The following is a 13,431-nucleotide window of genomic DNA, read 5'->3' as shown; positions in this document are numbered from 1 at the left end:
TCCTTTCCACTTGCACATTGTTTGGTTTTAGGTGACTTTTTTTTTTTTTTTTTTTTTTTTTTTACAAGCTCAGTAAAATTGCTTAAGGAAAGTGATCATATTATGATATCTATCATTGACACTGCTATTGTCTGCTCTGTTAGCCTCTGGAGGTCCCTTAGTTAAGGGAAGAAATAATCGCAAAGATTTATGAAGGTTGTCTGTGACAATAACAGATTATAATCCAGTTATTTGCCTTATTTTGTTAAATCCTTTCATTCAAGAAAGGAAATGGTCTCTATCCTTGTTTCATTTTTAAGACTAGTAAAAAAATACAGGTTATTTTAGCTACTGCCTTCCACTTAGAAATTTGGAAAATTCTCTGGGTACCTGAGTAGATAACTATTGTTGAAATTTAAGTTGATAATCTCATGTCCCTTCTTTCTCTTTGTTTCTCTCTCCCACTTTTTATCTCTCAATATTTTGAGCAGATTGCTATTCAAAGGATCGGGGACCTTGGATAGTAAAACCAGTGGCCTCTTCTAGGGGACGGGGCGTCTACCTGATCAACAATGTAAGTATCCAGCACAACCTCTGCATCCTGTTTTTCCTGCGCACCCTTTGTCCCAGCTACTAACATGGTACCTTTCATTAAGAGCAGATGTTCCCTTGGCAAATCTGCATTCCGAACTGTAAGTTGAGTGTGGATATGAGGTGTCTATTGACAGTAACTTTCCATAACAATAGTTACTCTGTGGCTGAAAAGTTACTTGATCCAATTTTGGGGAGGGTAGCCTTTGGTATCAAAAGAGGTATCTTTTCTGCTTTCAGGATACTGTCATGTGGATTCCTCATCACTAAGTATTAATTAATAGCATAAACATTTAGTTTTTATTGAGCAGAACTGTGGGATCTTGCCCTCAAGGTCTTCAAGGAAATTTACCCAAATCAGTATGGCATCCTGTTGCACTTCCCTCCTTTCCCCCCTCCCAACCGCCTCATCCTCTTATTTTTTCAAAATTTATTAGTATATTGATTCTTCAAAAAATCCTCATTAAAAGTTGTTTTTAAGTTAAATAGAATAAAATTCCAACCACAGTTTCGCTCCCTAGATTTACAATAGTAGTTAGTAACCTAATGTAATTGGATTATGTTTATTCTTTTTTCTCAGCTTTGCATTTTGTTTGTTAATTCCCAGTTTGATATTTGGTGTACTCGTATCATCTCCTACCTCTTTCTACTTCTAAGTTAGATTACTTTTTATTATTTTTAACGTTTTTAACATTTACATTCTCCTCAGTAACTATGATTTAGTTTCTCGGGTTTATAAATTGGATACAAATTTTAAACACAATAGAAACTTTATAGCATGGAATTCTGAAATTTAACTAGTATTTTAGTTGGGGTCTTTGTTAATTCTTCTTCCTGGATGTTTGGTCAACCTTTTTCATATAGAAACTAGTAGTATTCCTTGTTCAGGGAAAACTACCCTCCCCTCGACTCCCTCCCCTTCCTCCTTTTTTTGTCTTTGTTTCTACTTCTAGAACTCCTTTTTGAGGCAGACTGGGTCTTTCCTTCATGCCAGCTTTTCTCTCATTTTAAATTCTGTCTTTCCACTCTATCTTCTGGATCACCAGTTGGATTTCTATCCATTTATTTATCTCACTTACTGTATTTCTATATTGGCTATCGTAGTTTGCAAAAACTCTTATTTTAGGACTTGCTTTCTTATTAACAGCTATTGTTGCTTAGTGCTGTTTGTCTGCTGGTCTTTCTGAAGATAGCAGTTGAAAGTTTTTTAAAGTTGTCTTCTGTTGTGTGAATTTTCTTAGGGATTGTCTTATTTTCTTCCTGTTGGTTTTTCTCAATTTCAGTAACCTTAGGTGTGTTGAGTCACATTTATGAATGGAAGACGAGACTGACTGAAATTGACAACAGGCCTGAGTTTCCCCCACTGTTGTGTAGGACCGATTTCCTGGTAGCTTCTGCCTAGATAGGAGGCTGTTGGAGTGTTGGGCAAAGCGTGTTGACTGTCAGGCTGCACCTTTGGTGGATGTGAGTGAGGAGCATGGCTCTCTTCCTTCCCCCTCGACCCCAAAGCAGGGCAGCCTTATTTTGAAGGTACAGGGAGATTTGAGTTAGTAGCAGGTATCACTCTTTGAGATCCCTGCACTCATACAGCTGTCCTCCCCAGAGAACCCTGCTTATTTCCTGAGGACCATGCGGTGGGTGTTGGAGAAGACCCACTGGCCTCTGTTCCAAATGCTGCGTGTTAGTGACCTGCCCGGCTCTTGATCCTGGCCCACTCCTGCTCCCGCTTGTGCACTACCAGCTTGGACCTTCTCCCAGCCTCCTTCGGAAGATCATGCTCAGCTCTGAAATCCTGGGCAGGGGCATCCTCTGCTCTGCTTTCTCAGCTTGATTCTCTCTGCTTTCTATCTTTCAAGATCTCCTTAAACTTTTGGTCTGTTGTTGGTCCTTGAACCAATTTCTAGTCTTGTTCTCAGTTCTTTCTTTTAGAAAGTATCTTCTTTGTCTTTCCAGTGGGGCTCTGGGAGGAAGATATGTTGTGTGTGGGATCAGTGCTCCATCTTTATTTTTAATATATTTTATTGATTTTTTACAGAGAGGAAGAGAGAGGGATAGAGAGATAGAAATATTGATGAGAGAGAATCATTGATCAGCTGCCTCCTACACACCTCCTACGGGGGATGTGCCCACAACCAAGGTACATGCCCTTGACCGGAATCGAATGTGGGACCTTTCAGTCCACAGGCCGACACTCTATCCACTGAGCCATACCTGTTTCAGCTCAGTGCTCCATCTTAAACCTCCCCATTCTCTTTCACATGATTTGTGCTATTTCTGTACACATAGAAACTAACTTTCTGAGGGTCTTTCACATTGGGAAGTCCATTCAGACTGGACTAACAACTCTATTGTGAACACTGCAGACATGTAGGATCTGGTTCTGATACACCAGCTATTGCAGCCCCAGGACCAGGCTGCCAATCCTGTTACCTGGCCCTGAATCACTCCAGAAACTTTTGCTCTGTGTCTCCTGTGACAGAGGCCCTGGTCAGATGCTTTGGATGTTTCTTTTCTTGTCTCTGTTCTGACCTTGGTGTGAGGGCTCCTGCCCAATAGCTTTTCCTTCAGCTTTGTGCCAGGAATTCCAGTGTTATTTGAATCTCATAGACAGCACTAGCTTGGGTTTGGGTTTGAGTTTTAGCTGCCAAATGGAATTACTATTGAAATTCAGCGGTGGTATAAGTTTGCCTTTTATTTTCTTAGACATGAGTCAAGAAGAATAGGATCTATTCCCAGCTCATCTGGGACTTTTTTCTCTTGGAATGCTCTTTTGCCCTGGTGATTTGTTATTTTAAAACCAACATCACAAAGGAGAGAAGAGTTAAACTTTCCTTGTGGGGCTGAGAGCCCCGTGCTCTGACTCCTCCTTGGATTCTGAGTCTCATAAAGGGGGTGACAGGCCTGTAGAGAATGCACTTGGCAGGCTCTCCTCCCTCCCACCTCTCCCTGGGCTGAATCCCTGGAGACCCCCTGCATAGATCAAAGAACTTGGCTGGACCCTTGGCCCCCCTCCTCCTCAGAGAAGCATTGGAATGAGTCTGATTCTTTGAGGTATTTGGTGGAGGTGCCAGACAGAAGCCTGGGAAGATGCCAGCAGGCACCAGGGGAGCTGGCAACATGTGGACATAATGGGAAAATATTCCCATTTCACTCCAAAACTGGAAATTTATCACCTTTTACCCAGACCTTAGAACCATGTAGTTAATACTCTTCTCTCTCTCCTTTACACACAAGGCCTAACCATCCCCTCTTTTCCATACCTGGATCCTTTCCCATGGAATATGTGACCCATTAGCCAACTGGATGAAGTAACTATTTCCAAGGCTGCTGCCTGCTTTCCTTTTAGGTTTTAGGGAGGAGGGAGTGCTCCGGCGGAGGGTCTTTGCGCAGCACTAATGAGAGTGGGTGAGGGATGTTGTGGGGCCTGAGTTAAGTGTGAGGGCCAAATGAAAACATCATTCCCTGTCTTCCTGCTGGGCTGAGAGGGCCTCTTATTTCACATTCCCAATAATAGTCTTAACCTTTTGGAAAATCTCTACAAATAGCAACTTTTACCATTACAAGAACAGGATAAAAGACAGACAAAACATTACTTTTATGTACTAATGGAGAGAGACGTGCAAGCTCCTACAGATGGAAGCATCTCAGCTGATTGGCTAACACAGTCTCTTAATAACGGGCTCTTTAACTCTGGAAACACATCATAAAGGAACAGAGTTGTTTTTGATCCAGCTCCTTCAGTAACTGTGACTAAATGCCATATTTTCCCAATTTAGTATTTTCAGATCGAGGAGGGGAAAGATCTGGTGTTTCCTGATTAGGGTATGAATTTGATTATAGAAGTCAGGTTTAGTCATCCTTGTCTCACACATTATCCACGGTAAACGCAATGTGAATATTTCCCTGATGTTTTAAAGAATCAGAAGTGTATTTAGGTCACTCTTATACTTGTGAATATAAGTCTGCACAACTCTCTTGTTTCTGTTTGTTTATATGTTGTTATCTTATGTGCTCTTTATTTTTTCTCATTGTTCAACAGATATGTAGGGAGTGCCTGTGGTGTGCCAGATACTTATACTCCTTAAAAACCTTTTGAGAAATAGGGACTCTCCTAATTCTTATGGATCTTCATTGTAACTCAGTGCACTGCTCTGAGTAGAATGGCATGTTGCATGCTGCGATGAATGCTGCTGAGTTATGGAACTTAGTAAATAGAACCACATAGATACTATAGAGTTTGCAATAGTAATAGCAACCAGATTTCGTGAGCATTTAATATGTGCCTACCAATGTGCCTTTCAAATATAATCTCATTTAGTTTTTATAAGAACCTTATGATGAATTCCTATTATTTCCTTAGTAAGTTGTAGGATCAAAACTGTAACTCAGATCTAGCAAATTCTAGAGGATACACTTTTTTATTTTTTTAAAAAATTTCTTTATTGATTAAGGTATCATATTTGTCCTCAACTCCCCATTCCACTCCCCTGCATCTAGAGGATACACTCTTAACCAGTGTACCGTTCTACCTTACAATGACCTAACAGATACCATGAACTTTAGTCTTAAAGTCCAGTTAGAAAAATAAATGTTTCCAACTTCTCCAACAATTCACATTCTTGCTTTCACATACTTTGGAGGGCAGTTTGAGCTTGGAATGAAAATCATTAAAAGTGAGTTAATTGGGGATTGAGGAACAGGTTTGAAGATTTGAAAAAGCTTTCATTAGTTGCTTACTAGTATATAATAGTATATAAGGAAACTATACCCAAGCCATTCTTTTCTCCTCTGAGCTTACAATTTCCCAATGCAGATAAAAAGGAGAGCTACAGGCCATTGAAAAAATAATGTAAGAGATTATGTTATACATAACTCAAAGGATAAATATGTGTTAGGAAACTGGTTCACAGGAAAGGTGAATGCTCAGACATCTACTGTAGCCTATAGGTGTTATTCACTTGGAAGAGAGCTGTAATTGTTTCCTTTTGGAACGGCCTACAGCTTGCTGCTTTGTACTGTGATTGTATCAATTCTTACTAAGCCACTGAGATAGTACTTGTGAGAAAAGGATCATGGAGTACAAGGGAGTCGGGAAATGCTGTGGGTGACTGAGTCCTTGAGGATGAATCAGCACTGGTGTCCATATGATGCATAGGCTGGGAAAGTTGTGTTCTGAGCTTGAGATAGCAGCAGTGGGAAGCAGGAGGGGGATCTCATCATCCTGATGAGTTGCTCATCGTGGCTGTGTAATGTGTCACAAAACTATCCCTATTTATGGTAACTGTAGTATTTGGGATAGAAAATGCATTATTATCAAGACAAACTTTTGAATTTGGTGGACAATTATTTTTAGTTCAGAACTTTAGGGCTTAAGAGTTAAGCCTCTGAGGCAGACCTGGGTTCAAATGCTTCTCCTGATCACTTATTAGCTGTCCGACTCAGAGCAGGTTCCTAACTCTCTGACTCTCCTCATCTCTAATATTTGAATGGTGATATACCTACCTCATGGACTTAGGTGAGGATTAAATGAAATAATACTTGTGAAGAATTAGAACAACACATAGTAAATGTTCAATACATTGATTAAAATCTCATATTTTGCTGCAGATGTTAATGGTTATTTCTATTGCTGCTGCTGTAGCTATTATAATCACAGTTATTACTATTGTCACTTTCCTTTAGAGTTCTTTGTCCAATATGGATTGTGGTGACTTCCAGCTGACTTATGTCTTAATGTAATCTCACATGGAGTTGTTCTATTCCATATATTTTAATCTTACCATTTTCGTAAGACTCCACAATCATTTCCTGTTTTCCACCATGTTCGACCTAAATTCGCCTTGCCAGAGGTCCAAATCCCTTTGCCAGTGGGGTCCCTTTCTCCTTACTGTCTGTCTTTCATTATTTCTCAGTTTAGTCTTTTAGCCCAGGTCAGTGAACCTGCCCCCTCTCCGTTGTGCGGGACTGAGTGCATGCCGTCTTCCCATGATGGTCTCCTATCCCTTCCACCATGTGCTTGATAGCTTTCAGCACTCACTTCCACACCTCCTTTTTCAGGTCAAGCCTTCCCTGACTTGTCCCACTTAACTATCTTCCACTTTGCAGCCTCATATGTTCCACTTGCAGATATGCTCCTTTGTGTTCTTTTATCTGTTTTGCTGTCCATCTACCTAAATATTAAATTCTTTGGGAGTAGGGAGTAGGCTATGAGGGCAGGGATTATCTGTTCACTTCATCACAGTATTCCCCAGTGCCTTCTATACTATCCAGCAATACTCATAATAACTTATTGTAAAAACAACTCTTATTGAAAGAAATTTCAAACATCTAGTTCCATCTTGACATATAGTGATATAGCAAGTACCATTGAGGGAGTCAGTGAAACATCCATCCTGTTTCACGGGGGTAAGATCTGTAAATTCTCTAAGCAACTTGATGAAAGCTTTTATCTAAGAATAACGGTAGCATTTAAAAATTTGCATCATACTTTATGTTTGGGAGAAAGCAAGGTTTTATTTTTAAGTAGCTTTTATTATCTTGGCCTGTAACTATAATATCATGTATAGAAATCTTTAAAGCTGTTTAGACTTGATTTATTATCTGAGAGATGCTGTATAAACTTATTTCCCCCCATTGTAATTGGAAACCTATAGTGTTTATGGAAGTGGTGGGTTATGTGGCCAACTGAATGTATGGGTAGCTTGGAAGAAAACTTTATTCTTAGAGTTTTAGTTTTCTACATTATCATTTCTCAGAGATTAAGAACTTTGTTCCCATACTGTAAGCTAGAGTTTCTTTGCATTTCTGTCCTTTCATTCTTTTTCTTTACTCAATAGCCAAACCAGATTTCCCTGGAAGAGAACATCCTGGTCTCCCGTTACATTAACAACCCCCTGCTCATAGATGGTGAGTTTTCGCTAGGCCCTTGCCTCGATTGGGTTAGATCTTGTTAATTTTTAATATTTATTATTTATTATTTATTTACTGGAGGCCCACTGTACAAATTTGTGCACCCGTGGGATCCCTCGGCCTGGCTTGTGGAGATTGGGCCAAAACCATCTCTCTGACATCCCATAAGGGGTCCTGGATTGCAAGAGGGTGGCTTTTGGGTGACACACCCCAGAATCGGGCTCCCTCCTCTCTGGTTACAGCTGCATCACCCAAAAACTGCAGCTGCCAAGTCACCACAGCTTGGCAGCTCCTACATTGAGCGTTTGCCCCCCTGGTGGTCATTACATGTCATAGCTACTTGTTGGACAGTTGCTTAGGCTTTTATATATATAGTTAGGTTTATTGGGATGACATTGGTTAATAAAATTATATAGGTTTCAGGTGTATAATTCTATAATATACATAATCTGTATATTGTATTGTATATTCATCACCCCAAATCAAGTCTCTTTCCGGCACTTTTTATCAATTCTACACCCTCTTCTTTTCTCCCTCCCATCCCTTTTCCTCTGGCAATCACTAGTAAGTCTTTATTAAGCTAATATGAAATTCTTAACAACTATGGCTTTAGAGGCTGGTTCCTTACCTACCTTATGGGATTATTTCAAAGATGAAATGAGATAATAAAAAAGAAAGTACTTTATAGGTGCTATAATAACAAATATATATGAGAACTGTACAATATACATGTATAAATTCTCATATATATGTACAAAATGTATAATTATTATCCTCAAAATGCAAGGGGTGTGGACAATGTGTATTTTGTGGGGAGAGGGGGGTTATTTGTTTTTTCATGTTTCTTTGTTACATTGTCCTGTTTATTCTATAACAAAACAAATGAACTTAGTTTTTCCTGTGAATTCAATTTTTTTTTTTTTTTAGATTTCAAGTTTGATGTGCGCCTCTATGTGCTTGTGACTTCCTATGATCCTCTTGTCATCTATCTCTATGAGGAAGGATTGGCTAGGTAAGAGACATGTAGAGGGAGGGTGTTTATTAGAGTGGACCAATTAAGGGGTATATTAAGATCAATTTTTTTTCTGTTATGTTTAACTCAGAAAAATAGAGTGTACCCAGATGGTTTTCAGGTTACTTTACATAGGCACATGAATGAGCAGTTTTGCATATGTAAGCACATATCTTTCCTATCAGTGATCCAGGATCACATCCTGTTTTCATGCATTGGCAGTTGTTCTCAAGACCTATGGTATTAAGATAATTTGTTGCCTAGCTGGTTTGGCTCAGTGGATAGAACATCGGCCCTTGGATTGAAGGGTTCTGGTGGGTTTGATTCCGAACAAGGATACGGATCTCATTTGCAGGCTCAATCCCGGCTCTGGGTAGGGTGTGTGCGGGATGCAACCAATTGATATGTCTTCTCACATTTGATGTTTCTCTCTCTCTGTCTCTCCCCGTCCTTTCCACTCTCTCTAAAAATCAATGGAAAAATATCCTCAGGTGAGGATTAATAAAACAGAACAAAAAGGATCATTTGTCGTCGTTCTTCAGAATTGATCTAAAAAGAATTAAAAATTGATCTAAAAAGAATTAAAAAAATTTTTAATTCCAATTAAAAAAAAAGTGTCCCAGATACTTTCTTTAATGCTCACAATAATCTTACAGTTGATGCATTTTTGCAATTGAGGAAACTGATTAGAGAGGTAAGGGAACTTGAAGTCACTTTTCTGAGGTTTCCCAGCAGGTTGGCATTGGAGCAAGAGTTTGGATTTCTGGATCTGATTCTAGAGCTCAAGGCCTCTTGTATTTAGGAGGTATTAGCTGCTTTCTCTCCTCCTTCTCCCCCCCCCCCCCCACCTGCAAGTAATATACTTTACAATGGTTGTATTATTTTGTTTTTTCTTGTGGTCTTTTTTAGGTTTTATGGTAATGTAACTTATAAAATTAACTTCAAATTATAATAATTGGAAGTTTTGTTTTCCATAAGCAGATGATTTTAGAGGTGACAGTATTTTCATAGACCCTTTAAATTGTTTAAAATGAGCATATAACTTTGCTTATGTTCTTCCCCCAACATATACAGGGGTGGGAAAAGTAGGTTTACAGTTGATTTTATGGAAAATAATAAATAATGATACAAGAATAAACTCTGTTTCATATAATCACAACTGTAAACCCACTTTTGTCCCACCATGTGTGAGTGTGTGTATTTTTTTTTAATCAACCTGCTTTCCCTGAAATTCCTTTTATGCATTGGCCTTACATAACAGCAGTTTAGAAGGTAGTTTGCAATCTGTGAGCAGTCATGGCAAGCTATAAAGCTTGGTCTGTATGTGTTTTTTATTTTAGAAAATGTACTTGGAAGATGGGAAATATAATGGTTAAAAGAAGCCTACCTATTGAAGTATTATAGTACTCTGACAACTGTTACTTTAAAATGGTGTTTTAATTATTTCATAAATTCAAATTTTTTTAATGCATCCTTTGACTATAGTCTGAGGGTGATTTTGGCTGGTTGAGCCGTTTCTTCCCTTCACCTCTAGGTGGCAGTGACAACATTTATATGCCCTGTCATATTTTTAACTAGATTTATGTGTTTGAGCCCTAGGAACTCGGAGGCTACTGAAGCTCCCTAGTTCTGGCCTCTTGTTTCTTGAAAATTGTCGATTGTAATTAAAAGGAGTCTGGAAGCTTTGGCTAGAAATGAATGTAAAACATTTATTCAAGGGTCTTAGAGTTTGCAAACTGGGAACACAGCTAGACAAAAACCCCAGAAATGTTCCAAAGAAGAAAGAAAAGTTAAGATTTCTTATAGTAAAAAGTACACTCTTGAGAATTTTCAGTCCTGCATTCTTAGCCCTAGGATTGGTCCAGGATGCTTTTCTTTCAGATGTCAGGTAGCCTAGATGATAGATGCCAGGTGGTCTGGAAGGTGGATCCCAGGAGGTCTGGTCACATGCTAAGGTCTGGTTAACGGATGCCAGGTGGTCTATGTGAGCTGTTGAAGGGAATAATCAAATATATGGAGGTTCAGTGTGTATGTCCAGACATATATGCAGGCATTCATACAAGACTGGAAAGTTAAAAAAATTTTAATTTCCCAGGCTAGTTAGAACAAGAATAGAATCTTTCCTCATGCCCCAATCTTCATATTGTTAATAATTTTAACAGCTTGGTTAAAGTGATTCCATTTTATATAGTTCCTGTGTTCACTCTTTCCTCAAAATTGAGGAGGGGAAAACTACTATAATATTTCTCAGTTTTTAGGTAGAGGGTTGAGCCAAGTCCTTGATCACATACTACTAGCTCTAATCAGATTCATAGGAAAGAAGTTGTCTGTAGTGTTTGTAGACACATGTGCTGCCATTCTTTGAAATATAGGTGTAAAAGCCAATTCCCCATATTATCTAAAAAAAAAAGAAGAAGCTAAAGTATACCTCTTCTACTTAGATATATAAGGTGCTGAGCATTTCAGTTTTTTTGTAATTTTAGATATCTGAGCTTTCTTATGTATCATGAGCTTTTTTCTCCTCTTCCCTCCACTAATCCTTATCCCAGCTTGTCTCCTGTTCCCTTCCCAGGAGTGATTCTGTCCTGCCACAAGTTGGACTTCTTGCATTGGGAAAAAACCCCTCAAGGTTACACTCACTATTTCTCAAGAATACCATACCACCTGGCTGGCATGGTTCAGTGGTTGAGTTTTGACTTATGAACCAGGAGGTCACAGTTTGATTCCCAGTCAGGGCACATGCTTGGGTTGTGGACTCAGTCCCCAGTGTGGGGCAAGCAGGAGGCAGCTGATCAGTGATTCTCTCTCATCATTGATGTTTCTATCTTTCCCTTTCCCTTCCTCTCAGAAATCAATAAAAATATATTTAAAAAAGAGAAAAGATCATACTAACATGTTTTACATATTATTTGAAAGACATTTCACTTACAATATTAATAGCCCTCTCTGTTGCTAAAATTTGGCATAGTTTTAAGACCTCAATGGTTCAGACACAGATTGAGAGCAATACCAATATTTATTACAGATATGCAAGAGTTTTGGCTACTTGGTATGTTCCAGAATCAGAATCCACTGAACTGAGTAGCTTTTCTTGCCTTCAGGGGAAACTGAGTATATATATATGTATGGGCAAAGGTAGGTTTATAGTTGTGAGTACACAAAACAGTGTTTATTCTTGTGTTGTTATTTATTAATTTTATTTTTTATTTGTATTACAACTGTAAACCTACTTTTGACCACCCCTATGTATTTTAAAATGCATGCTTTTTCTTAGAGTAATTTAGAGAACAGTTTTTCTAAAAATTCAGATCAAATTGAACCAAGAAATGGGAATTTTCAGGGCTTTGTGTCAGTTTACCTAAAAGTATAGGTGAATAAAAAAGCTCCACAAAAGAACAGTACATGATCACAGGTTATTAGCTAGAGTCCTTTGAGGGCACGTTGCTCTGCACAGTAACTTCCGTGTGCCTGTGCTCTGGTGTCTTAACTCACTGTATATCTTGGCATTCATCTGCTTCTCTTTAATCCTCAGGATCTGCTCGAGTGTGTCATTACATTCAACAATAGTCTATAGCATCTCCAGATCTGTAGCCTTTAGTAAATTTTGGCTCACGTGTGTTTTATGTAGACATTACTAAAGACAGTCAATTTGGGATGAGATCACTAAGCCATTTTACTTTGAGGTTCACCAAGGAAAACCATAATCTTCTCTAAAGAAACAATTGACAACAAATATATTTGATTTTCCTCTTTACAAAAGAATGGCCTTATCCCATATCACCTCGTTGGGACTCAAATTAAAGCTTAGTTGACAGCAGATTAAGTTAATTTTTTAAGTCTGTAAGTTTTTTTTACCTTCTAAACTTAGTGAGGAAAAAGAGCCTTAACAGTTTGTTTCTGTATTAATAATTTTAGTTGTTCTTGTTGTCTTACTAACATAGGAAGCAAGAAAACTCATTTTTTTATATGTGGGCAAAATGTTGAGGCATCTAAAAAAAAAAACCATCTTTCTGGCATCTGGGTCCGGCATTTTCCCCTGGAAGTCCGCCCTGCTTTTGAGTTGCACATGTATGTTGCTGCCTTGCACCAGCAGGGGGCACTCGCCTTCCAGAGAGGGTGGCATTCTCCACCAAAATGGTGTAGTAGATTCTTTTTCCTGTCAGAGGTGGAAACCAAAAAGACTTTGTCCTGGATTTTACAGTTTTAGGTGGATCCAATATGTGGTCTAAATGATTTGACTAGACCTTTTTTGAGACAGGGCCAATAGCTAAATTTTCACTGAAACAGGAAAAGAAAAAATTAAAACCCAATTAAGTTGAAAACCAAATTTGTTGTCAGAGACCTGAAGATAGGTAGGTCTGGCAGCTGGGTGAAATGAAGGTGCCTCTCCAGGAACAGGGAGAGAGCCACAGTGCTATGAGGGTGGGAGGAGAGGACCCTGAGAAGGTCCATGGGGACGGCCTCAGCCATAGTATTCAATGGAAATCCATAAAAGACCCCAAAGCATTTGTAATGCCTTTCCCTTCCTCCCCACCCCCAGTTCCTTCTTCAGTAGCCTTCTTTGCTAATTAACACTGGCTCCGTGGGGATATTTACCTTTTCTCTGCTGGATTCCTGTGGTTTTGAAAGAATTCAGGTACTTGCTGGTTGCCAAGGAATTCATATTACCTCACAGGCTGTACACTGTCCAGAATCTGCCGCAGCAGCAAGAAGGGGGAAGAGACACCAGTGAGGGGAGAAAACCGTCTCCAGTGCTCATTGTCACCCTCCCTGGCAGGCCCCTGCTGTTCGTGAAGCTTGAGTCATTTCTGGCTCCAAAGACAAGGGATCAGGCTGGTAATCCCCTCCCAGACGGCTCCGTAGGGTGCTGCCGAGTCACTGCAGCACTTGGCAGTCTCGGGGTTGCAGCTGGTTGACAGAAGATCAGAGAGCTCTTGGGC

The 13,431-nt window shown here is 39.3% G+C and overlaps 1 protein-coding gene across 3 annotated transcripts in view; it reads left to right on the top strand.

Moving 5' to 3' along the window:
- The window catches only part of TTLL5 (tubulin tyrosine ligase like 5), a 239,727-nt gene that overhangs the window by 23,865 nt on the left and 202,431 nt on the right, over positions 1–13,431 (top strand). For all 3 annotated transcript variants that reach the window (XM_036430782.2, XM_036430771.2, XM_036430764.2), the window contains exons 7-9: positions 471–553; positions 7,407–7,476; positions 8,407–8,491. In XM_036430782.2, coding sequence (XP_036286675.1) covers positions 471–553; positions 7,407–7,476; positions 8,407–8,491 — 238 coding nt within the window. The remainder of the gene's footprint in view (positions 1–470; positions 554–7,406; positions 7,477–8,406; positions 8,492–13,431) is intronic.

The sequence above is a fragment of the Pipistrellus kuhlii genome, unplaced genomic scaffold (genome assembly GCF_014108245.1).
Source record: "Pipistrellus kuhlii isolate mPipKuh1 unplaced genomic scaffold, mPipKuh1.p scaffold_m20_p_1, whole genome shotgun sequence".
Lineage (NCBI taxonomy): Eukaryota > Metazoa > Chordata > Mammalia > Chiroptera > Vespertilionidae > Pipistrellus > Pipistrellus kuhlii.
The sequence above is the reverse complement of the archived record's forward strand: the minus strand, read 5'-3'. Positions and strand labels throughout refer to the sequence as shown.